The following is a 27,717-nucleotide window of genomic DNA, read 5'->3' as shown; positions in this document are numbered from 1 at the left end:
CAGACAGAGAACAAATATGAACTCTCTACCCTTCTGCCTCTGAATTGAGAGCTGCATTGTGATTGTGTACTACCATTCAAGGATAAAGATGATCTGTTTTCCTACATAGATTTTTTTTTCCCCTGAGTCTGCATTTTCTGAATTTCCTCAAATTCATCTTCCCACACTTCAAACATTTTCTTTCCCAATTACAACCACCAAAGATGGTGCCTCTTGATTTCAATTGCGAAAAACTTTATGTTGAAATCATCATACACTCAGCATATTCTCTTAGTGGCCCTGTTCCAAATCATTTAGGACAACAACAGTGTATCTAATTTTCTATGAATTATAGATATCGATTAATTTTGGAAAAAGTTTTCTAATACTTGAAAACCATTCTGATTAAGAAGGAAGGCTAACCTGTACTTTGTCTATAAAAGTTAAAACTGAAACTACTGAAAAAGATGGCACAAGGGTGGAATATTTCATCACACTTATTATAAACCTGTTAGAACAAGTTAAAGCAAGTTGGAATGTGTCTGTCCATTGTTTGAGACTCAACAGTGCATAGCAATCCATTCCTGATCTGTTGACGTGATCACTTCTCAACTCTGGGTCATTTCCTTAGCTGTTAATTAGAATCCGTTCATTATCAATACCAAAGAAACAGAATCAACAGTGACAGCATGTTATAATTATTAGCACTGCACTAACATCTATTTAAGGCTTCAAACATAAAATGCATAATAGACTACCTTCTTCATAGACAGTGTTTAGTTTGTGTTTGCAAGAATGGAAAAGAGGAAATTTTCCCTGTGGCTGGTAAATTATAAATGTGTAGACACTTTAGGGAATTGTTTGGTTGTAGCTAGGAATATAAAAATATGTAAATACTCTATAAGCCAATAACTTTGTACACTGGCAAGTTTTATACAAGCCCCAAGACATATTTATTGTAGTATTGTTTATGAGAGAAGAATTGAAAATAACCTGTGAATTTGGCGATGAAAAGAATAGATAACTAAAATGTATAACACTGTGCTGCATATGTTTTAAAATGAGCCAAGACTATTTGCATATAGCATGGATAACTCTCAAACAGTGATGAAAGAAAAAAATTCTAAAGTCACAAAGTGATGTATATCGAGAGCATGATACCAAAACTACAAACTTTATAAAACCCTTACAAAACCATACTGTCTGTGAAGATATATACATACATATAAATATGCATAAAGTAAAACTGGCTTGAGAACCAACTCACAAATTCCATCTCATTGCTTATGAGAATGGAAAAAAACATTGGAAGAAATGAAAAGTGAAGTCTTGAATTTTCACACACACACACACACACACACACACACACAATTGTAAGATTTTACTTATTTCTTTAAAATGACTTTGAAAACATTTAAATGACCAATTCTATTATATGGAGGTATTGACACAGTCGATTATGCCCTTGTATTTCTCTCCCTGGCAAAATAAAAGTCTTCGTTTGAAGTTTGATATAAGATGCTTGATTTGTCCTTTGGTTCCTCAGTGAACGCATCGCTTGCTGTTATGTATATGATCCTGTACTTGTACCATTGAGAAGGAACAAAAATGACATGATCTGCTCTACCCTCAAGGAGCTCACAACTTTAGAACTTGAAAGTTTCTATGGGGAGCAGTATTTGTGGGTTTGAGGGTGTCTCAGTGTAAAAGAAAATGTTTTACTAGGTTGACGATAGAAAATTATTACACTTGCCATGAAATCACATGTAGGTGAGCTTCACTTTTTGAAAACATAACGGGAAAATGACCATTTTAAAAGGCCAAAGTAAGGTGTAATTGATGGTTTAAGAAAGAATTAGTCATTTTTAAAAGTGATTCCTTGTAGGTCTTTCCCCTGAACACATAAAATTGTGGTGGCATTAAAAAAAAAAATAAAGCTTATCTCTTTGTTTGTCTTTTGTTTTGATAGACAGCATGACCATTACATAAAGTAGTATATAGGACAAGGCAAACTTTTTACCTGGTGTATATTGTTACTGGCATATATGAGTTTAGTACTCATGGAATCTATACCTTTCTAATCACTTCAAGGGCAACCCAGAGGTAAGATGGGTAACTTTGTTTAGCATAAACTAGAGACTCAGCATTATTCCCTGGTCAGTGTCCATTGCAGATGCCAGTAACAACTCTTAATCGATATAGCAGAAAACATGCAAAAGATTGAAGCAGGAATGAAAAGTGAATAAAATGGCTGAACCCTGCCTCTGACCTGCTGAAGGACCACATCTCTGCCCTTAACAGAATTTAAAATAAAGTCTAGGTTGAGATTTGTTTTGTTTATGTCTTGGTTTTATTGTTTGTAGAGCAAAGCTGGATTCATTGGTAAAAGAAATTGCTAATAGTGGGAGTTGAGGTCAAACCACAAAATTTCAGTACCATTGCTAAGGGATTTCTCTGACCAGGCTACATCTTCAAGAGAAACTTGGTTGATGTGTGTTGACTAAATGAAGCTCAGCCTGAATGTTGAAAGCACTGCATGAGCTTGCATCCTCTGGGACTTTGAAGTGGACCCAGCTCACTAACTCAGGAAGTTAAACTGGCTTTTCAGTTGCCACCCTCAGAGGATAGTCTAGAACTTACTGCACTGAGTTCATTTGCTATTTGCACAGTGCCTTTGACTGCTCTGGCAAAGTTCTCTGTTCTTTGTTCTCAGAAGAAAACAGGCCCAAAACCAGCTAAGAAATCACAAGGAGACAAAAAGGCCAGGCCACTGTGGGGAGTCAGGGTACAGAGAAGACTAAAACAGAAACGGGAACAGAAGCATAGAGAGTCAAAGATGTATTTACCATATCTTATAAACAAATTTATTTTCTAATTTCTGGTTGCTTAAAAATCACAATAAGCTTCAGGGGCTGCTTCTGTGCTTTTCATCAAAAATACATGGCTTGAGACCTTTCTCTGGGAATCCTCTCCCCAATATCAGGGAGGAAAATGAATCTTGGGCTGACTCCTGCTACAATCATGGGTCTTTAATAGAAGCTGGCACAGGTCCCTAAGTCCCAGGAAGAAGCTGTCAACCACTGTGCTTTTTGCTAACTGGACATGTTCTGCTATCTAGGAGCTTCTTTGTTTGGCCAGACTGCAAGGCATTGAGGTAGATAGCGGAGGCACAGAGCATCTGAAACGTGCCTGCGTCGCCTTCTTGTTCCTAAAAAGAGGGTGAAACATAAATGCGCATGAGGAAAGAGAATTTTTGAAAGTTTTCAAAATTAAAACAAAGACCAGGAGGTGATCTAAGCGATACATAAAGAACAATTTGCCTTTAAAGGTAAGAGGCTCCTGTTGCTAGGCAACAGGCACAAGACAATGATGAGCCAGGAAGGTAGAAGTCATGAGTGTTTTCATGTGAATTCCCTTCACAGTAGGAAGCTTGTTAATAAGCTTCTCCCACAATGGGAAAATGGCTGAAATGGAGACATTACAGACTCAGAGAGGTGAGTTGTCTTGAGTTACTTTGGCTAGCATAAACGGCTGTGTGGTGGTACAGCTAACACTTCTGTTAATGGAGACTGGTCTCTTTGCTCTAGTAGGCATGTTTTTTTGTTCCCATTTTCTACACAATGACTATAATATTCCAGGCATTGATGTCTAAATACACTGAGCTGCTAATATGGACAGAGGCAGTGTTTCATTATCTGAGCATATGAATAAAGGTGTCCTGAATGTGTTCCGTCACCCACCCAGAAAAGGAATCTAGTTGTCACTTAAAGGTGAGATTCATTTGATGGGTGATGACACTTGCTAAAGTTTATTTGATAGCACAGGTTCTTCCCCCACCCCCAGGAGTATGAACACGTTGTTTCAGTAACCTTAAAGAGTTTTGACATAAATCTATGCATGTTTTTTATTCTAGATCATCATGAATTTGTGTTTTCTTGCTATTTCCAAAAGAAGATAAGTTTCTTCTCTCTTTGGTCCCCCTGAGTTTGCAGAAAATTAATAAGGTGCTTTTAAGTTGCTTGAAGTCTGAAAAGCAAGGATTGTCAGAAAATGCCCAAACTATATTGTCAAAGGATTCAATAACAATTTATTTAAAATTTTTGCATCATAAAAATCGATAGCATTTATTAACTGTCAGGAAGATAGTCATTATAGGTGAATTCTTACAATATTCTTCAAATTTTATTGGACGATTCTAAAAACTCTGAACACAGACCAGCACTGCTTATAGCTGTAAGTTACATTGTTATACACCCATGTATAGCTATGAGTTACATTGCTATACACGCATATAGTGGTATGAGTTACATTGCTATACACGCATGTAGTGGTATGAGTTACATTGCTATACATACATGTATAGCTATGAGTTACATTGCTATACACTCATGTATAGGTATTGAAAGACCCCTTCAGAGGAGAGACCCTCAGTCAAGTCTCAGGATAATACGACCCCTCAAGAACTCGCGAGAGACCATCCTTGCTGCAATTACACAAGTTTTTTTTTTATTAACCAATGCACTGGGTTCAAGACTGATATCCCACACAGGAGTAGAGGAGTCTGACCCCAAGTGGCTGGGAGATAGGGGTTTTAAAAGAAACAAACCTCAACCTAAGCAGGGGGGCGGTAACGTCATTGAAGTGTAGCAAAAATACCAGTGAGGAATCGTAAGGGAAATACCTGGTTTCTCAAGATTGCTTATAAGGTGAAAATTACCAGTGAAGAATCATGAGGGGAACATCCAGTTTCTCAAGATTGTTTGTGATGTGTTATTTAACTTTTATGTTTTTATGGTCAGTCAGTTTCTGAAACAGAGTCACCCTGACCTTAAGGCCATAAATTCTTTATGGTCAGCCAGTTCCTGAAACAGAGTCACTGAACCTGCTATCCTACATTTTTGGCTCTACTCTACCTGCTAGGGATCTTCTACTTTACCTGTTAGGGGGTCAGGATTTGTCCTGGTCTTTCAGTATAAGTTACATTGCTATACACGCATGTAGAGGTATAAGTTACATTATTATACACTCATGTAGCAGTATCTTGCAGAATTTCAGTTTAGTCCCCAAAATAGTGGATGTCCAGGTTTCTGACACTGTTTCTCAAGGTTTTCTCACACCATGGCTTTGAATTAGTGATTTAAGTAGACTTTTCATGTGCTAGCCAGTACTCTAGCCATTTTAAATAGCCAAAAAAAAAAAAAAAAAAAAAAAAAAAAAAAAAGCTAAAGAGAAGCCAAAAAAGAACATAAACAACTGGGTAAAAATCTCACAATGACTATTTAGAAAATCTCATGACTAGTTAGAAAAGATCATTACCTCAAATTCAATTTCATTGCTTTGTAGAAATGTGTTGTTGCATGTGTGTGGTATGCACCATGTATGTGCAGGGTAATTCCTGTAATTTGGAATAATAAGAAGTTGTAAGATGCCAAATATGCTGCTGGAAATTGACTCAGGGTCTATGGAAGGCTAACAAGCATTCTATGCCCTCCTAGCCACAATTTCTATCCCCACATATATCTCATTTAAAAAATGGTGAAAATAGGCTTTCAAACAGACAATTGAAGAAGCAGCATTACTCATAACATCCCAAGATGGAAATAACCAAGTGTCCATCACTGGATAAATATATAACTAATATCTGCTTTAAAAGTGAATGAGGTTCTGATGCATCATGAACAGCACAATGAACTTGGAAAGCATGAAAAGGGCAGTCAGATACAAGAGAACAGATAACATATGCTTCTTCTCATGTTAGGCAGAATCTTAGATCTTAGAATCAGCAGATTCAATGGTTCTACTACTACTTAATGTCCTATGGCTGAAGATGGTGGGACAGTCTGTTCAATAGGTGTGACGCTTTCAAATAAAATGGTGAAAACTTCTGGAGCTCAATAGTGAAAATGGCTATATCACTGTACAAATGCAGTTAAAGTCACTAAATTGTGCACTTAATGCACAGACTGTGACTTTCATATTAAGCATATATGATTACAAAGAAATCAATAATCTTGAAAAGACCATCTACTCACAACCTTTGAATTCCTCCTTGCTGACACTATATCCTCATGGCTCTTTATCCTCTGACCTCAGGTTTAAAAATATAGCAGCAGCATCCCCACTAGCTTTAATTTAAATTCTAACAGGACGCTACAAGGTCAGTTAAGTAATTTCCTCCTCTGGAAATGTAACTTTCTTGATATATTATTTATCTACCAGTTGGCTTGCCAATTTTAGCCACATATTTAAGACATCACAGAAACATCAAAAGGGCAGTCTAACTTTTCTCTGCTTAGGTTAGAGATTCAAGGGCACATGGCATAGTACAGATGGCAGAGCCACAGACTGGACAGATGGCCCAACCTTGATTCTGAAGAAGGTGCTTTGGAGGATTTAGACCCAGTTATAGCAGACCATGGATAAGTCACACTTTCTCTGCAGAAAACAGTAAAGCAGGAAGAACAGCTACCCAAGGTGTTTGTAGGTATAGTGCAACAGACAAAAGGAGTGAGACCTTCTCTATGTCACCGTACCACAAAATCTAACCAAATGTGCTGCTAAAGAGGTATCAATGTCGCAGCTAGATGTCGTATCTCAGACAGATGACTACTAGCATCCTGCAGTACCCTCCCTAATTCCCCCCATCTTTGAAGGCAGATCTAAAAATAGCCTGGATTGGGTAAGTGTGTGTGTGTCTGTGTGTGTGTCTGTGTGTGTGTGTGTGTGTGTGTGTGTGTGTCCTTCAAGTTGGGTCTTTGAATTAGACCCAAGATGTAAGGAGTGTGAAGAGACCACAAAAGGTCAATAGAAATACTGTGGATAACAGTGATAACTATCTCCTGGCTGCATATTAAGAATCCCAATTTTAGCCTCTGAGTCTTCCTTTCCTCATGTCTTGACTACTAATTGGGAATCTAAAAGGCCTTTTTTTTCACTGACTTATAAGCTCCCAATCTTTCTTTATGTTCAAGGAAATACATGAACAAATGTGACATCATTCTAAAATTGTTGAATAACCCTAGACAACTGAGGACACGCTCAAGTCTATTTTGGTTCCCAAAACTTCATCTTCTGCCAGTTACTGGCTATGCCTACCCTGACTCTAGAAACCATGAGTGGGCTGTTACCAGACCCTGGATATTGTTATCTTGCAAGCCATCTGTAATATATCATGGACTTTCAGAGATATTTATCTTTCAGTTCCTAAAGATTTCTTCTCTTATCTATGGATGCATATATGAGAACAAACCTCATGGGCTTAAGAATGATAATTAATGAGCATTGTTAGTAATTTTTTTTTTACTTTAGGATTTAAAAACTTTATATTGCAAAAGGGACCTCTGAAAGGCCTGTTCTAAGAATTTTACATGGCTCATAATCCACTTTCAATAGACAAGTACTGGCAATATGTAGGTTGAATCAGTATCATATTGACAATAATAAATAAATGAACAGATGGGGAGGGGATAAAATGCCCCACAATTTCTTGATGTAAAAATATAGTAGAACTGAGCAGAAATAGAAATTTTAGCTTCCATGAGATTTGCTTGTATGATATCTGTCTCACTATTTGTTTGTAATAAACATTTTTTAAGTAGAAAATTACATATTTCTACAAGTGTGTAACAGGAAGGGATTAAAAATCGGGAACTTTCCCTATTTTTACTAAGTTTACCAGTATTCATTTCAGGAATAATACACTGAAACATTTTTAAAATACAAGACAGTACAATAGGGATTCCAAATCAACAGGCCAACACATAAGGACTCCTAAGAACTTATAGAAAATCTTATTATGGTTAAAAGTGAGAAATTTCTCCAAGAATAGGGGAGGGGTTGGAGGGAAGGTCCTCATGCATTTGTGAATACAGGCCCCCTATACACCTTAGAGTTTTAATTACCTTAGAAGAGGGGTCACAGAAAGTTCTATACTAAAGGCTACCTTGTTAGTAGCTTTCAATTACCAGCCAGCTATTAGAAAACTCCAGAAAAAATGTCTGAGAGAGAAACGTGTCCGGATTATTTATCACTTTAAACCATACTGCCAGAGATAATCAAACATAAGTAACAGCATAGTCTCCAAGAGGCTTTCAGAAGTACTCCAGACTCTTGAGTCCCAGCCCAGACATGTCTGATACGGAGCCCAGAAATTGGAAGTTTTAATAGCACCCAGATTTAAAGAGCAGATCAGACAAGAATAGAGAGAGAAAAAAATGACAAAAATATGATGTAATCATGAAGTATACACACATTTATAAAATTTTATAGTCTATGGCTTTCTTAATATTATGAACAAGTTTAAAATATTTTACTTTTTTTGTTCTTGCTTCCAAAATATTTCATCATTGTTAAGTGCTACATTTGTGCCTGCATGTATGATTAGAGCTTGTAATATATCTTGTAAAATCATTGCACTATCTGCACCCCTGGGAAGTCTTTGCCCCCTGATGTGTTTACTGTAGGATGCAAAAGGCTTGTCTTGGAATATTAGCCTACTTCTTGGTATCTTTTTCTCATTATGAACAGTTGCATTTCGAATCATTGAGTCTCTTATCTATCGCCAAGCTCAGTACAACCTTGTTCAACTGCTTCTGTCTTTCTAGTATCCTGTCTCCAGAGAGCAGGGCCAGCCACTGAAAGCAATATTCTAGAAGCAGTTTGAATTTTTGGTAACTTTCTATAGAAACTGCACTGCACAAAGAATTCCCTACAAAAACTTTCGTAGCCTACACATAGACTATAAAGGAAGGCACAAAGACAGGCCAGTATTTCCCATCACACAAGGGCAAGTTACTCATACACACACACACACGGAGGCAAGGAGTGAACAAGTTCTTAGCTATTAATAGCTTGTTAAGACCTGTGCCAGTAGAGCTATTAAATACTCCCCCTGACCTCCAAGACTAGAACAAGGGCATGTATGGAATGCATTTCAAAGCCCTGTATTTTCTAGCTGTTAAAAAACATATAATGCCTCCTATATTCAAGGCCACTGAAAAGAGGAGTGAGGTCTACAAACACAAAGATAAAGTCACTGTTGATCCCCTATGTCTGGGACAGTGAGTGATCTGCTGTTAGCAAGAGCCTCTGTTAATAATCGCATACTTTTATTTTGTTACATTCTTATTATGAACATTTACAACAATAGAAAAGAAAATGGAATGTTCTGTGGGACAATACTAGCAACATTTCAAGTGCAACAAATGCAACTGATGGCCAAGCTAATCTTATCCTTACCCTCACCACTCCTTCTCCTATGGACAGACTGCATGGATTTTATCTGTAACTGTTTAAGTGTGTATTTCTAAGAGACAATAGGTTAAAAACAACATTACAATCATGTTGCAATCACTGGAAAAATCACCTGTGAGGGTTCACAGTGTCTCACAAATATATATGTTTTAGTTTATTCAGATTGGGATGCAAACAGTGGCTGTATGTATCAGGTGATTGGCAATTTCCTTATGTACTTTCAACCTAAATATTTCTCTTTTATTCTAGCACAATGTTTTTAATGAAAAATCTTGTTTGATATGTCCAATCCCCTCCAAATAGTCTTGACAGTTTGATCAAAGATATATATTTCAATCACTCAGGGACAAGATTCTGCATGTCTAATAAGCTCTCTGTTAATACCATACAGCAGAGCAAACACCAAGCAGAAAGTTTAGGACATGTCTCACAATCTGGATTTTGCTGATTGAATTCTCTTAGTATGCTTTACCATGTTCCTCTAGTCCATGTCTCCTGAAGTGATGTGTAAGTGCAGAGACTTGTTCATATTTAGAGATGCATAGAGCAGCATGTAGGAGGCATTTTCTTCTTGCCAAGAAACAAGAGACACATGGGTGACTGCTTCTTTCTCGCTCCAGCTAGCGTCAAAGCTTGTGTCCACATATTCATAAGGAGATATCAACACAGCATGTTATTGTAAAATCTCTCATCTAATGCTTAGTTTACTCAGTGATGGAACTCACACAGAACCCTGGGAAGAAGAGGGGAAAGGACTTGAGGTTTTTACTCTGTCTACCAATTTTCAAAATCATGACTTGGCTGAACTGACACTTTTGTTGGTGTTCTTTGTATCTCTTAGATGGTGGTTGTTGTGGTTCCTGTTGGTTTTGTAATTCGTCAAGAAAAAAAAAAACATGGATTTATCAAATTTCATGCATTTTTGCAAACCTTATCATTTCCATCTGAAAAGTTATTCAAGTTGGTCCCCAAATCATTTTGTTAAAATGTTGTAGTCTTGGAATGCTCCCTTTCTCTTAGGTATGACAGGATATTCTAGGCTCAGCATGTGTATTGCATTTTCTCACCCCTCTCTGTAAGCATCCATTTCTTCCAATTTTTCCTTTAATGAAAAATTGAAAAATTAATTTGAAGATGATAATCTTGATGTTATAGTACTTGCGGCCAGTAGGCTGATATAAGAAAAAAATTTAATTTTATAAATACATTCCTTGATATTTTCAGTTGGGGATACACATTAGAGAGAGAGAGAGAGAGAAAGAGAGAGAGAGAGAGAGAGAGAGAGAGAGAGAGAGAGAGAGACAGACAGACAGACAGACAGACAGACAGACAGAGACAGAGACAGAGACACAGAGAGAGAGAGCGGGAGGGAGGGATGGATGGAGGGAGGGAGGGAGGGAGGGAAGAGAAAGGAAGAAAGAGGGAGAGGAAGAGAGGGAGTGAGAGCGAACACTATTATTGTACTACTTACATGCCTTTTTCTGAACTTAATTTTAGGAAAAATTAATGCAAATCATCTCTGACTTATTTCACTATATTTTTCACATAAGCAAAAAGTACCATTCTTGGAGACATAAAGGTTTTTAATAAAAACCAGAGACCAAAGCAGACCTTAGAAAAACTATCTAACTTCTTGTAACTCCAGTTTTCTGATCTGAAAACACCTTCCTCACAGGACTGTTAATAACTTCCCCAGCATTTACTGGAAAGTGTATGCTTTATATAGATTTCCTCCCACTTAAGCCTTATAGAAACATTTTCAAGTAAGTGCTAGTTGCCTCATTTTGTAAATGAGCACAGTTTCCCAAGGTGACACTGTCTGGTAAGTGGCAGCCACTGTTTTCATAGAGGTCTCTCACTCCATGCTTTTAACCCAGACTTTGAAGTGTCAGGCAAACAAGATAAAGAACACATGGTGCTGTTGGCACCATAGCTAACAATTGTGTGCAGTGCAAAATAAATGACAGTTAACAGAAGTGGCCTTGGTGGGTATCTGAGACAGTGGATGGGAGGGTGCGTAGAAAGAACAGACCAGCCCGCTTACTGCTTCTCCAGGCATCTGGCAAACTGACACTTGATCCTGTTAATTTCCCACACTGGGTCTAACCTATGTGTCCACCATGACAGATGCTCCAGTGGCAGAGCTCAAGGTCAGCCCTCGAGAGTTCAGGCTTGTGCCTCCTGTCATGTTGTCCTTTGAATCAAGTGGCAGACATCTAGAGGCAAGACTGCTTTGGCCTCTTCCCCCTTGCAACGTGTGTCATTAGCTGCTACATAATTCTTAGTTCAAAACAAAATTCACAAAACTGACAGATTCATCTGCCTAATGTCAAGAGACATCAGAGCCAATTATGGGATAGCTCCAGAAGGCAAATAGGGGCACTTTTCGCAAAATGGGATGAAGAAAAGGAAAATAGTCTTGTCATTAAAAAGGACAAATGCATTTTCCTCTCAGCATGCTCACTTCAGGAAAATTGAGAGATTTATATTGATACAGAGTTTCATTATGATGGCTCTGGATAAATTCAAATCAAAGAATTTACCCCCAATTCATCCTTGAAAGGGCAGGACTTCAAACTGTAGGTGGTATTTTCATGAGGATAACAACTTGAGGTATAAACCACAGACACTTTCTCTAGACAGATTTTTTTCAAGTGTCACAAGGAGTGAGGTGTGTGTGTGTGTGTGTGTGTGTGTGTGTGTGTGTGTGTGTGTGGTTTGTGTATGTGACTTTTAATCTAAGTCTGGTGGTTTTGTTGGGTTACATATCATATGTATTCAGGATTTTACATAAGAGTAGATGATATTTCATTGAGTTGAAAGAATAGGTAATGAAAAGGCTTAGGAATACAATCCCAAGCTGTCTTCTGCTCTTCCTAAATTTAAGCTCATTGCAAACATTGAAAGACAGTAGTTTTATAAGACTACCCTCCTTTCTGATACTGGTTGAATGTTTGGAATGTGCAATCTTCTTAAAACATCTCGAGTGTCAGCATTATTTAAGAAATTCCCATGCAATCACTGCTTTGAAATAGAATCTGGCTGAGGAAGAGATATGATTTCGTTTGTAATACTTTCTCAAAATGATCTGAAGCAAACACTGCAAGGCATTAACTTTTGGTAAAACAAGATAACAAATGCATTAATACTGTCTTATCTAATATTTCATTTGTATTTAATCATACAAATAACAAAACAATAACAAATAACATTTAAATACCCTACTGTGGTTCCAAAGATTCTGTTCATTTCTCATACATTTTATTACCCTTTACAGTTAATAAGAATGAAATCCAGAGGAGATTTTAAAGCACTTGCACTCATCAATTATAAGAGTATTATATTTCCTTGGATGGCCCTGTTTCATGAGGTTTGGAGGGACCTTTAGCACAAGGAATCCAAGAATATATAGCCATTACTTTCAAGTTTTAATGGCCTATTGTACAACACCAAGGCAGGTAGATAAATTATCAAGAGCTCCCTTTTAAGGCTTACACTTTAAATTTTTTTTCATTTAAAAATAAAGCAGTCTCTGTCCATCTTGGATAGTTATCAAGCCTGTTGAATGTTTGCAGAACCATCAAATTATACCCCATAGAAACCTCTATACTGTGTGTATTTCCTTGAAATTGTTATTATCAGACCACCAAGGCAACTGACCATTCACTTGAGCCCATATAATGAATGACTTGAATATATTCTTGGATAGCAGGATAACTAACATCACTATGACCCTATTTTCTAGTAATGTGTATTGAAATGTGGCTTGTAGGCTATGAATTTGGCAATTGTTCATCATGTAAAATAGTGGGAACAATGACCTGTGACTTTACAATTGCTACTTTGAGGTTAAAGACACCATTAACAATTTTATAGCCTCATTTCAGTGTATAAAGTATCAAATACTCTCCAAATTAATTTTGTCAGTGTCATAATATTAACTAAAAAACTATTGCATTGGAAGGAACAAGAATCCTTATAATACATATATATTAACCACCTCAATTTTGGTCTTATTTATTCTTTTTGAGATTACTAAATGTAAATTTTAGTCATATATTATTTATTTACTATTTGTCAAGGAATGCTGGGTCCTTAATATACAGACCAAGATAAGCCCTATTTGTTCATCTTGTGAAAACCTAATGAGTAATAGAGATAAGAAAAGATATGGGGCTTGAGCACAGTTATTAACAAAGCATAAATCAGGGAGTCCCAACCCTGTGAGTAGCAGAAAGAATATCAGCTTTCCTAGTAGAAATATGTTCTGGATCATTTGGCGACTGGAGGAACAGTGCTTTGTGTTCTATTGCTCTGAAGAGACACTGTGACTAAGGCAATTATTATAAAGGAAAGTATTAATTTGGAGACTTGCTTACAGTTTCAGAGGGTGTATTAGTTAGGGTTCTCTAGGGTAACAATTTACATAAAACATATATAATGAATCTCTCTATATAGAGAAAGAGGACTTATTAGAATGGCTTATAGCCTATGGTTGAGCTAAAACAGCAATGCCCACCTTTGAATGGAAGGTCCAGGAATCCAGTAATTGTTTAGTCTTCAAGCCTCAGCTGGTCTTTAGTGGTTTCAAATATCAACTTCAGATGTCATCATAGGCTTCCAGACTTAAGACTGTTTAAAAACCCAATGTCTCTTTTGAGACTCAAGGCAATTTCTTAACTGTAACCCAGTAAAATAAAAAGCAAATTACATACTTTCAAAATACAATGGCACAGAATATGCATCACCATTCCAAAGTGGAGTAAAGAAAGCATAGTGAAGTAATGCTGAACCAAATCAACCCCAAAAAGCAGCAGAGCAAACTTCAAACTCTTAGAATCTCCAATTCCTTTCAACTTTGTTGAGAACAACACACTTCTCCCTCTTGGGATGGTTTCACACCTAGTCTGCAGCTTTTCTTGACAGGTATCCCACAACTCTGGCATTTGCAACATCTTGGGGTCTCCATCTAGACATCACCTTCACAGCTTCAGGCAATGGTCTTTCTTTGCCTGCATTCGATGACTCCCCTGCCACATGCTTATCCTCAGAGCTTTTCTTTAGCTGAACAGGAAGATTCAATAACCCCTCTACTTCTTTTGTATCTTTGCCTCTAAAGCCAGAACAACCTGACCAAAGCTGCCAATTTCTGCTACGCGATGGGACTGGAACTGAATTTGTTTCAATTACATTTGCAGCACCCCTCTGTTTCGATTATTGCATGGCTACTTAAGCTTTGCTTTAATTCCTGTTTATAAGTTGGAAACTTAGCTGGATGGGCTCTTGTCTGCTCTCTTTGTTTCATTTTGTCTTCTTGGGCACTGGACTTGCTTCTAAGATTACATTTTCTGATGTTCCTTTCCGGCTCCAACTGTGCATTTTGTATTTTTCTTCTGTGTTTAGTTTTTTTTTTCATTATACATGTGCATAAGATTGATCACTAATAGCCACATGTACAGTCAATTGTAGGATGACTTGAAATCTCCTCTGCCAACACCACTACTAGAACATTCTTCAATTTAGTCTGTGACAATGTTTTAGGACAAGGGCAGAAAAAGGCCACATTCTTTGCCAAAATATCACAAGAACAGTCTCTTTGCCACTTACTAATATTTTTTTCTTTCTTTCTGAAACCTCTTGATCTGGGTCCCCACAGCTCATATTTTCTTCTGAACCACTGCTCATGTTTTTACTAGTATGGCCAACTAAGGATGCTTATTGTCCAAATTCCCAAAGTCAACATTCTACAAACAAGCAGTATGGTCAGGTTTGTCATAGAAATAAGTCATTCCCTAATACAACTTTTGTTCTACTCCCTATTCTATTGCTGGATAGAACATATTAGGCCACATCTCCTAATCCTTCCCCAACAGATCATTAGCTGCCATGTAAATATATGAGCCTATGGGGACCAATTTCATTCAAACTACCACAAGTACTCAAGAAAAGAGAATAGCAACTAAAAAGACTCAGACAACAGAAAATGTACTTGGGGCCACATATTTAGACTATTCTCTGGTCCAAAGAATCTTTTTTGTGCTCTTCCCTACTCACTGAAACCAAAGCAACTCTTATCAAAGGAACTACTTAATTTGAAGCTTCCTTACAGTTTTAGAAGGTTAATTGATAATCTTCATTAGCATCATGAAAACTATCATGGCAGCATGCAGACAGGTATGGTGCTAGGCAATAGCTCAGAACTTCTAATCCTGATCCAATGTAGCAGATAAAGAGAGGGAAAGAGGCAGACATTGGACCTGATTTGGGCTTTTAAAACCACAATGACCACCACTAGTGACGTACATCCTCCATCAAGGACACAGCTCCTAATTCTTACCCAACATTTCATCACATGGCATGTGCATTTATTATCCTGCCTCATTCAAACTACCACAAGTACTCCAAAAGAGGAAATATCCCATAAAAAGACTCAGACAACACAAAATGTACTTGGGGCCAAATGTTCAGTCCATTCTCTGATCCATAGAATCTTCTTTATGCTCCAGCTGTGTGTTTTTGACATTCTTAGTACTAGTCACTCTAAGAATGGCTGTTAATAAACTATAAGTGCTAGATTTCAATATTAGCCCAGTGACCATCCTTTGCTTGCTAAACAGGAATTAAATTTTCTGAAGCATTGGATATTTGGTTTTAGTTTTTGTTTTGGTTTTTTAAGCTCTATATATGATAAACCTATTCAGTCATATTGAGAGTCACTAGTTACAAAACAAATATTGATGTAAATGTGGACTTACAGAAAGTGTTATGCAAGGGCACTGAACAGATACCTGCTATGAGGACCAACTCTGGAATCACATGCTCTGGCCATAGATTCAACTGCAAAATCAAGAGACTGATTTATATTCCATAGATGCCTCTTGACATCTTCAAATAGTTAGAACTTTATACTTTTCTCCATTCTTTGTTTCAGTCATTTCAAAACACTTAACTGACTATATATCAGTACGTTAAGTACAATAGATACATATATGATGGATAGAGTAGATAAATAAAATAAATATTGAACTAATAAGAGGCAATATGTTAAAATATATGGCCCATTAATACAGCTTTAGCATGCATAATAGGGGTCTCAACTGTGAGAAGTGTGGCAAAGGTCATATATATAATACACTATACACACATTATATATACTATATATACTATATAAACTATGCTATATACATAATATATACTATGTATGCTATATATATATACACTATATATATATACTATATATATATACTATATTCTTGCAGCATCTGATAACCTGAATGCTTACTGTTCATGAGTCTCTATGAATTTGAAAGTTTTCTCAAAAACTGTGGTCTCTTAATCTCCAAGTCTATCCAAAAGGAAGACAAGCCCTTGTGCATAAGTTATAGATTAACCCAGTAGCAAGCACCTGGAAAAGAGTCTCCAATGCTCCTTGTCCCTGGTAGCTACATACTTAATAAGTTTATCCTCCTTAGGTGAGGCTGGACTTAGGTTTCTAGAGAACCAAATAAGGCAGAAATGTTACTTTGTGGGTGAGAAAATAAAAAATCGAATCTCTCTCTCCATTTCCTGAGGACACCACTGTGGCTTTGATGAACCTTGGTGAATCTTCCAACAGCCAAAGAAGGGTATTTGTTCATTAAGAAGCCCCTTTCTCTTCAGATGAAGAAGTTCCTCAGATTTAAGATTTAAGAAGTCCTTCAGATGAGACCTCGGCCCAGCTAACAGTTTGCCTGGTTAAGCTGCATCTTAACCCCTTAAAACTATCACATAAAATGTTTCATCTTTTAAACATCTGTAGTTTGAAATAATTTGTTATGTATAATAAGTCACATATGTCACTCTTATTCACCCAGAACTTCTGAATATTCAACATTATCTGTGATGACTTCTGGGCAGGGCACAAATAGCTGTGTGTAATCTTGATGAGGCTGCTTTGATTAATAAGATATATTTCAGCTTGAAATAGATATGGCAAAAAGAATGAAGAGGTATAAAGTTGGCTCAGGTGCTCTGAATATAAGACAAGGTGATGAAATTAATTGTTGGCGGCACAAAGGCAAGGGTCGGGTGGTGGCCTTCTCCATCCTAAAGCTTTCTCTCCATATAACACTCATACATCTCTAGATTACACATGGATAGTCAGGCAAAAGAATCTGAATGCCATCTTGGAGTTTTACTATGGACCTATATCTACACACAAAACTATTTCCAATTAGTCGGGGTTTTTTGTTTTTGTCTATATTTGTTTTAGCAGACTCTGGAAATTTATCCTGCTTTGAGATTTTGTGTGATGCAACTTTTCTCATACAGTTTTTCTTTCACTTTTCTCATGACACAATTAAATTATTCTTTGAAATATCTGTAAAAATATTTATGGTAAACAATGCCTGCCCAGTCTTACTATGGTGTAGAAACAAATTTGAAGCACCAAAAATGATATTAAAGACCATTTCCTAAATAAAGCATGGAAGTCTTTGATAGATTAACCCACTAAATTATTGGGTAATAATGTGTTAAAAATAATGTATATCTACTATGTTATATGTCAAGAACATCAGCCAATTTTTTCTCTGTACAGGAGAAGAAAACCTGCTGGCAATTTTACGACGAAGATGGTGGAAGTATATGATCCTGGGACTCATAGACTTGGAAGCTAATTACCTGGTTGTCAAGGCTTACCAGTACACAACTCTGACTAGTGTCCAGGTAATGAAGGTTCTTCTTGACTTTCTAAATATAGTCCACTTCGAGTTTACTGTCTTAGAACTCTGTATACTACACAATGGGGTTCCCTTTTCTTTTCATATTTAATTTTAATATTTTTTAGTTGAAATAGATTTTTCTCCTATACAGTACATCCCATGCACTGTTTCTACTCCTTCCACTCCTAGCTCTTCCTCCACCTTCTTTGTCCTCCAGATCTACTCCTCCTCTTCAAAAAGAACAGTCTTCAAGTGACTACCACCAAACAGTACAGAAATAAAATATAATAAATCAAGGCCTTTATCTATACAGTAATAAAACACTTACATCAAGATCAAAGAATCGGAGAAGGTAGCCCAATTAGAAGGAAGTCTTGAGTACAAGACAAATATTCAGAGATATGCTTGCCTTTACTGTTAGGAGTCCCACAAAAATACCAAGCTAGTAGCCACAGCATGTATTCAGGGAACCTTGAACCATGTAGACCATCTGCTTGTCTTTTCCAACTCCCAACTCCCTTAACCTATATAAGCCCTGCTTTACTGATGCAGTGGGTTGGTTTTTATGATGTCATTGACCCTTCTTGTTTCTGCAGTTTTTCTCTCTCCTCTTCCTTGGCGGTTCCCTGGATTATGAGAAAATGGACCCAATGGACACCTCTAATTTGGAGTCTTTCTGCATAATGTTTGGCTGTAGGTCTCGCAGAATATCATTATAAGCTGCTTGATTGTTTTTTTTTTCCCCTAGGAGTGTTTGGTTCTACCTTAGGTCTCTGGGCTATCCAGTTACTAGATATCTAGACAATGAAGGACATGAGCTCTCTCTTGTTGAGTGGGTCTCAAATTAAACCAGACATTGGCCATTCCCACAGGTTCTGTACTAACAATGTCTCAACACATCTTGCAGGCAAGACAAATTGTAGATGGAGGGTTTTTGTGGTGTTAGGCAAAGAGGAGGGCTCGACAGGAACACAGAGATCTCCCTTGGAAGGGGAAAGAGAATAGATTCACAGGTGGTATTGGTGTCCAGGTTTCTCTTTCTGTAGCCTTCAGGCTGCCTTCTTACACCAAAGAAACTAGAACATGGAGTGATGGCTCCAAGCCAGCACCACTCAATCTTTTTACTTTCAATGTGCTGCATGGCTATTGTCCTTGGCAATGGAGTCTTGCTGTCAGTCTTCAGAGAGCAACCTGCTGTCCTAGTAATGGCTGGGTTATTTAGGGTTCTTCATGGGACCTCCTCAGCCAAAAAACTCAACAGTCCCATGACTGGAAGCCTTGCCTAGCATAAATGGCCAGTTCAGACACTGTATTCTCCATTACTAGGAGTTCTCATAAATGTCACTCTCATAAACTTCAGAAAGTTCCCTCTGCACTAGGTTTCCACACCCAAATGCCTCCCAGTTCCCTTCATCTCTCTCCTTTCCATCACCCACACCTCATCCTTCCTGTCCACCTGCAGAATCTAGTCTATTTCCCCTTCCAATGGAGATCTATGTGTCCATGTTGAATCCTCTTTACCTAACTTCTCTCTGTGTATGGATTGCAGCTTGATTATCATTTACTTAACAGCTAATATGTACTTATAAGTGATATTATCTCATAAATATTATACAATATTTATCTTTCTAGGTCTGGGTTACCTTACTCAGAATGATTTTTTTCTTTTTCTTTTTAAGATTTAATTATTTTATACATGTGAGTGTAATGTTGCTGCTCTCTTGAGACACACCAGATGAGGGCATCAGATTCCATTCCAGATGGTTGTAAGCCACCATGTGGTTGCTGAAAATTGAACTCAGGACCTCTAGAAGAACAATCAATGCTCTTAACCGCTGAGCCATCCCTCAAGCCCCCTACAAATTTCATTAAGCTCATTTTTAAACAACTATGTAATACTTCATTGGGTAAATTGCCACTTTTTCTTTAAAATCAATTCTTCTATTAAAGGGCATTTAGGTTGTTTCCAGTTTCTGGCTGTTATGCATAAAGACATAATGAACAGAGTTGAGGAAGTGTCCTTGTGGTAGGATTCAGTGTCCTTTGGGTATATGCCTGACTGGTAAGTCTTGAGGTAGATCATTTAAAAAAAATTAAACTCCATTTATCTGTCATTAATTTTTCCTAAATCGGGTATAATTGGACAGCTTTTTTCCTCTTTGTTCTAAATATACCAAAAATAATCATTTACAATGCAAAAATAAATTCATGGATTTGAATGCTGCCAACTAATCTTGTGTCAGCAGGAGAATTATTTATAAGCATAAAAATAAATCTGATTTCATCACAACTTAACTCTTTTAGAATGTTAATAGACTTTGATTAAATAAGCAAGCTGCTTAATAATCTTTTCTTTTAGCTTTTTAAAATGCATTGAACTATTAAATCTGAAGAAATATGGCTTTTCCATAAATGAATAAAAATGAAATTCTCAGAATATGTCATGTATGAAACGTTGTATATATCTCTTACTCTCTCATCTGCTCACACATATGCATACATATATGCACATACACAAACACAAATACCAGCTTAATCTAGTTTTTATACTTGCTGGATACTCAGTTTCCTTGCTAGTCCAATCAGTTTGATTGCATTTGTTTCACCCTCATATTTCTTTGTGCAGAAATATTATTGATTTTACAGCTGTCCTAAAATCCCAAAACAAAAGCAAAACATTATTCACCAATGAGCACGCACTGAGGTTTGTTGCTGGTTGTCCTTCTGGTTTTTCTTGGAGCTACTATGGCATAAGTGAATACACAAATACAAACATACACAAATACCTGAGTCAGTATGTACACCCCCACCTGGGGTGAGAAGTGACCTAAACCTTGGTTTCCTTTCCTATTAGTCACATGCCTAATTTTCATATGTGTTTCAAAGATGGCTTCTTTGTCTACTTTTGTTGCTATGATAGAATAATGGAAAAGGATAATTTATAATGAGTAGAGAATGATTGGATCACTGTACTCATATGGGAAATTTAGAATTAATGAATTAACAAGGACAAGAGTAGGAAGAGGGTCAAACCCGCCACTGGATAATGCCTCTGTTCTTAACCAGTGATGGTAGAGCACCATTGGCCTAAGTACCTCTTAATGACTTTTTGTTTCTACATACACTTGCAACAACAATTAAACATTTACATATGTTTTGTCTGATACAAATGTGCAAACAACAGGAGACAGGTTAAAATAAAAGTAGCTAACATTTTCCCTGGATAATGGCCACATGCAGTTTGTATTTATTCTTGATACATTTGTGTGAACACATAAAGGTCCACACACTGAATGTGGCAGTCTGATGACCACCTCGTGTGCCATTCCTCAGGCGCTACCTACTTTTTCAGGTTTTGACCTGAACTTGTTCAGGCTATGCTGACTGACCAGCAAGTCCAGGAGATCTACCTGTCTCTTTCTCTTCGGCACTGAAATTGCAAACTCAAGTCAATTCTGTTCAACGCTGTCTTTTACTGAGATCCTGGGGATCAACTTTGGGTTGTCCTGGTTGCAAAGCAAGCATTAATATTATCTGAAGTATCTGACTCCTGGGCCCAGACCATTTCAACATATAGCTTGCATTCTGAGAGCATTTGTAAGATGAATTCCAGTGGAGATTTTCACGATAGCAAGAAGTGAACTGGTAGAGAAGGCCTGAACAGGCCCTCTTAACTCAGTCTTTAAAATCCTGTGGCTTTTGGGTTGGCACTGGAAACTAATGTCCAGATGGAGAAGTCCCAGAGCTTCTAAATGCATTCTTTAGCAAAGTTCTCTATAAAATTATCTATATAGCATGTTTGTTCTTTTGGGACCCTTCTTTTATCCAGGTGAAAGAGCTTCTGCATTTGGGAATTGAATTTCCTATTTCCACCCTTTCCTTCTTACCATTTATTTTCTCTATAGAAAAAGTAATTTCTAGAATGCCCCATGCAAAATGTACAGTACTTCTTTTGGTTAAAATATATTTTGATATGCTCATATCCTATGTTCTTGGTAAGATTTTTAGACATCTTTAAAACAGGAACTGTGGCTTGTTAAAATTATTCATAAATCACACATAAATTAGCCTTTAGAAATGTATGCATCTAATATGGTTATAAGGTTTCCCATTTACATTTGCTTTTTTTTTTTTTTTTTTGAAATATCAGCAAACTAAGAAAACACACAAGAGAGTTAAAAGCTCTAACTGGAGAATAATTAAGCACTTGTCTTTCCTTCAACAGCAATCATTGTGGCATCAAAATGGAAAAACCTTTACACATCCTAGTTACACTAACAACATACATGTACATAGTGGATACAAATAAAATAGGCTTTCAAAATGGGCACAGCATTCTCTTCAAATGTGAAGACTGGGTATTCAGTATATGTTGACACTATATAAACAGAGGTTTTCTGAGTTCCACTTTTCATTGGCTTCTTCAGTTAGAAGCAAGGTCTTTTCTTTGTCCAGTCTTTAGCAGTTAGAAATAAGATATAAGAATAGGACATCTTCCAGCACAGATGCCCCACATTAAAAAACTTTAAACACACCTTACACACAGAGAGAAGGTGGGGGAAGGAGAGATAAAGAGAAGGGAGCAGGGAGAGAAAGAGCCGTTTTTAAATACCTTCAAGTCTTCTTTATGATTTGGGATACATTTCTTCCTTTATCTTATAGCTATTGATATCTTTTTTATTTTAAAACCCTTTCTACATTCAGGATGCTTTCAAATTATATATTAATTAAAATTGCAATAAAAACTGTCTTTACTGGTAAAGGACTATCTCCGGTCTTATATAGAGCACTTAGAAAAAGGGCAGTCTTCAGCACAATCGGTCAAATGTCTTAATGATCACATCTATCTCTTATCTGACCCTTCTGGCTTATCCAACTGCAGGCCCTGGTTGTAGTCATAAGGTAGATCTCTGCCAGCAAAAATCAGAGCCATATGCTTCTTAACTCCTGACCAGTGAAACCAAGTAAATGAATAGATAAACAAACAAACAAGCAAATAAATAAATAAAGCACAGGCTCATAACCAATGAGCAAAAGCTTATAAGTCTACTTTGATTGGAAGTAGCCAAGGAAATATTGGAATATTGACAACAAAGTGGTTTAGATGTGGACTCCTTGAACTAATAAGGAATGAGATTTCTTTCATCAGTTTACTACAGACAAATGCTTTTTAGTAAGCTTGCTATTGACAGTTTTAATAGGATGGCACTTCATCCAAGTTAGGACTGGATCAGTCTCACCCAATTATATCTCTGTCACATATTGCAGAATGAGACAGGTAGATGAAGGAGGACCAGCTGCAATGTCCTTATACCTAATTCAGCTCCTACCTTAGTTCCTAGCTCAACTGTAGGATTCTGCTGGTCCCCATGTTCCCACAGTACTTTGTTCTTGCTCCATTTTCACAGTTTTCTTCCTGAGAATAAACTACCTTGTATGTCTCTAACTCACTGAACTCCAGATCTTTTACTGGAAACACAATTTCTTTTCACCTTTGACGTTCTAGTTCCTAGTAGAAATCCAACGTGTACTGGATAATCAATATTTTAAAGAGGTTAATTAAATTGCATAGATCTCTGGCATTTGGGGGCACAGAAATTCCCAACAGTTTCCTACCTAAATTTAGAGGTTTCTGGAACATCTATGAAGGCTTGGACACACAGGAAAAGCAGAATGCTGGCTCCTTGTCAGAACCATGAGGTAAACCAGAATCAAAGTTTATAAATGGATATAGAGGAAATAAGAAAGTATCTTCTGTGGAGCTGCATTTGATGTTTCTTTTTTCTTTTCTTTTTATGTTTAGCTTTCAAAAGTCACAATCAATTATTGGTCATTTAAGATTTATGGATTTTTTTTCTCCAATTCTTTTCAAGTTTTTCTTTGTGGAGAAACAGTAACAATTCCTAACATTGCTTCTCTGAGCCTCAGATTTTTGGGTCAATATATGTCATACACTATTTTGGTTTGTTTTCTGTTGCACAAGGGAAAACCAACATGACCAAAATTTTGAAAGAAAAGATTTTGCCATCCATAACAAATAAACCCATTAAATAATAAAAAATGATCAGGGCAGAAGACATTTGCTCCAGGAACTGTGGCTACACTGCCTCTTGCTAATGTAATTTTTCTTGGTCATTACAAATCGGTGAAGCTAACAGAGATATATAGTGATCTGTCTCTTGTTTCTATAAATAGCAACCGAATATACAATTTCTGTGTTAGCCCTGGCAATCAATAAGAGAAATATTAAGCCTCTGAAGAATGTGCCAGCACTGCAGATGAAGGAAAGTGACAAAGGTGAGCCTTGCCTTCCAGATGATCGTGGGTCAGGAAAAGGGAGGCGATAAATTGTGGTTGTGCTGGTAGTAATGTTGAGTAAAGTCAAAGAATACATATCTGAGAGCTACAGTGTTCAAGGAAGACAAAGAAGATGGCTATTGGAAAGCAGAGAAACTGTCCATTTTTATAGAGGCTCGAGTATGAATAAGGTGTGGTAATACTAGAACATAGATAAGACTCTCTATAAGAACTCTGGAGCTATATAGTCTTTTATTAAGGTCCAATAGAATTATGCACTAACCTCATCTGATGCTGGGCATTTTGTTGTTGTTCTTGGGAGACTTTTGATGATTGCCTCTATTACTTTAGGGGTTATGAAGACTATTTAGATGGTTTATCTGATGATTTAACTTTGGTACCTGGTATCTGTCTAAAGCAATTGTTCATTTCATCCAGATTCTCTAGTTTTGTTGAATATAGACTTTTGTAGTAGGATCTGATAATTTTTTTAATTTCTTCAGCTTCTCTTGTTATGTCTCCTTTTCATTTCTGATTTTGTTAATTTGAATACTGTTTCTATGCCCTCTGGTTAGTCTGGCTAAGGGTTTATTGATCATGTTAATTTTCTCAAAGAACCAAATCCTGTTTTGTTGATTCTTTGTATGGTTCTTTTTGTTTATACTTGGTTTATTTCGGCCCGGAGTTTGATTTTTTTTTCCTGAAGTATACTCCTCTTTGGTGCATTTGCTTCCTTTTGTTCTAAAGCTTTCAAGTGTGCTGTAAAGCTGCTAGTGTATACTCTTTCCATTTGCTTTTTTTGAAGGCACTCAGAGCTATTAGTTTACCTCTTAGCACTGATTTCATTGTGTCCTATAAGTTTGAGTATGTTGTGCCTTCATTTTTGTTAAATTCTAAAAAGTCTTTCATTTTTTTCTTTATTTCTTTCTTGACTAAGCTATTATTGAGTAGAACATTGTTAAGCTTCCATATATATGCAGTCTTTTGTCATTTTTATTATCATTAAAGACTAGTCTTAGTCCATGGTAATCTGATAGGACGCATGGCATTATTTTAATCTTCTTGTATCTGTTTATGCCTGTTTTGTAACCAATTATATGGTCAGTTTTGGAGAAGATACCATGAGGTGCTGAGAAAAAGATATATTCTTTTGTTTTAGGATGAAATGTTTTGTAGATACCTGTTAAATTCATTTGGTTCATAACTTACATTAGTTTCACTGTGCTCTGTTTAGTTTCTGTTTCCATGATCTGTCCATTGATAAGAATGGGGTGTTAAAGTTTCCCACTATTATTGTCTGAGATGCAATGTGTTCTTTGAGCTTTAGTAAAGTTTTTTTTTTTAAATGAATGTGGGTGCCCTTACATTTACAGCATAGATGTTCAGGATTGAGAGTTTATCTTGATAGATTTTTCCTCTGATGAGTAAAACGTGTTCATTCTTATCTTTTTTGATGACTTTTCCTTGAAAATCTATTTTATTTTATATTAGAATGGCTACTCCAGCTTCTTTTGGGTCCATTTAATTGGAAAAATATTTTCCAGACTTTTACTCTGAGGTAGTGTCTGTCTTTGTCACTGAAGTGTGTTTTCTGTATGAGGCAAAATGTTGGGTCCTCTCTATGTATTCAATCTCTTAGTCTGTCTTTTTATTGGAGAATTTTGCCCATTGATGTTGAGAGATATTAGGGACCAATGATTGTTGTTTCCTGGTGTTTTTGCTGTTAGAGGTAGAATTGTGTTTGTATGGCCCTCTTCTTTTGGGTTTGTTAAAAGAAGATTAACTTCTTGCTTTTTCTGGGGTATGGTTTCCCCCCTTGTGTTGGAGTTTTCCAGCTTTTATTTTTTGAAGGGCTGGATTTGTAGAAAGATATTGTTTAAATTTTGTTTTGTCATGGAATAACTTGGTTTATCCATCTATGCTAATGGAGTATTTTTCTGGGTATAGTAGCCTGGGTTTGCATTTGTGTTCTCTTAGTATCTGCATGACATCTGCCCAGGATCTTCCAGCTTCCATAGTCTCTGTTGAGAAGTCTTGTGTGGTTTTGATGAGTCTGAATTTGCATGTTAACTGACATTTTCCCCTTACTGCTTTTAATATTCTTTGTTTTTCGAATTTGGTGTTTTGACTATTATGTGACAGGAGAAATTTCTTTTCTGGTCCAATCTATTCAGAGTTCTGTAGGCTTCTTGTGTGTTTATGAGCATCTCTTTAGGTTAGGAAAATGTTCTTCTATCTATCATTTTGTTGAAGATATTTACTGACTCTTTAAGTTGGCAATCTTCACTCTTTTTTACGCCTATTATCCTTAGGTTTGATCTTGTTGTTGTGTCCTGGATTTCCTGCGTGTTTTGGGTTAGGAGCTTTCTGCATTTTGCGTTTTCTTTGACTGGTGTGTCAATGTCTTCTAGGGTATTTTCTACCCCTGAGATTCTCTCTCCCATCTCTTGTATTCTTTTGGTGGTGCTTGCATCTATGTCTTCTAATCTTTTTCCTAAGTATTTTATCCCCAGGGTTGTCTTACTATGTGCTTTATTTAATGTTTCTATTTACATTTTTATATCCTGGGTAGTTTTGTTCAACTCCTTTCCCTGTTTGCTCGTGGTTTCCTGTAATTCTCTAAAGAATTCTTCTGGTATTTTGTTTCCCCTTTAAGGGCTTCTACCTGTTCACCTGTGTTCTCCTGTATTTCTTTAAGGCAGTTACTTATGAGCTTCGTAAAGTCCTCTAACTTCATCATGAGTTGTGATTTTAAATCAGAATCTGGCTTTTCCTGGATGTTGTGTATCCGGAACTTGCTGTGGTGGGGGAAACTGGATTCTGATGAAGCCACGTGGCACTGATATTTGTTGCTTAGGATCTTTGACTTGCCTCCTGACTTCTGCTTATTTCTCATGTAAGCTGGTTTTGCTGTTTCTGACAGTGGCTTGACCCTCCTGTAAGCCTGCGCATCAGCACTACTTGGGGACCAGTTCTCTTCCACCAAGGTCTGGGTAGAGAATGCTGTGGCACATGATCAGCATAGTGTGCAGACATAAACTGGAAGGATCCTGCCTCAGACTGTTCCTTGGTTCCTGTGTCCTGAGGGCTCTGGGTGGGTTCCTCTTGTGCCAGAAATTAGAACAAAGGTGGTGGTCTCTCCTGTGCTCTCAGATATGTCAGCGATCCTGTGAGACCAACTCTTTCCCAATGAATGGTGTCTGGGTACAGAGTGTTCTGGCACCAGGTCAGCTCCAGGCGCAGGCAAAAATGGGAAGAATCCTGTCCCAGACTGCTTCTCATTTCCTGTTGATTTGTTGCAATTTTAATTTGCATTTTTATAATGACCAATAATGTGGAACGTTTGGGAGATTTTTTTTAAACATTGTTATTATAAATGAAAAATAAAGTTAAGAGCAGTTTTTTAAAAAGGCTTTCCATGTGGGAAAATTATAATAAATGAGCACACCGAAAGTCAAGAAACCCCACCGCTCTCTTTATCTCAAAG

At 37.0% G+C, this 27,717-nt stretch overlaps 1 protein-coding gene across 1 annotated transcript in view; it reads left to right on the top strand.

The window, feature by feature from the left end:
* SLC35F1 (solute carrier family 35 member F1) overlaps positions 1-27,717 on the top strand; it is a gene marked incomplete at both ends in the record, with an annotated part of 400,113 nt that overhangs the window by 304,813 nt on the left and 67,583 nt on the right. Inside the window, one exon of the mRNA XM_080938335.1 lies at positions 17,810-17,937. Coding sequence (XP_080794461.1) covers positions 17,810-17,937 — 128 coding nt within the window. The remainder of the gene's footprint in view (positions 1-17,809; positions 17,938-27,717) is intronic.

Source organism: Micromys minutus (assembly GCF_963924665.1).
Source record: "Micromys minutus genome assembly, chromosome: 25".
NCBI classification, from domain to species: domain Eukaryota; kingdom Metazoa; phylum Chordata; class Mammalia; order Rodentia; family Muridae; genus Micromys; species Micromys minutus.
Note: the sequence above shows the minus strand (reverse complement) of the source record. Positions and strands in the feature narration are given on the sequence as shown.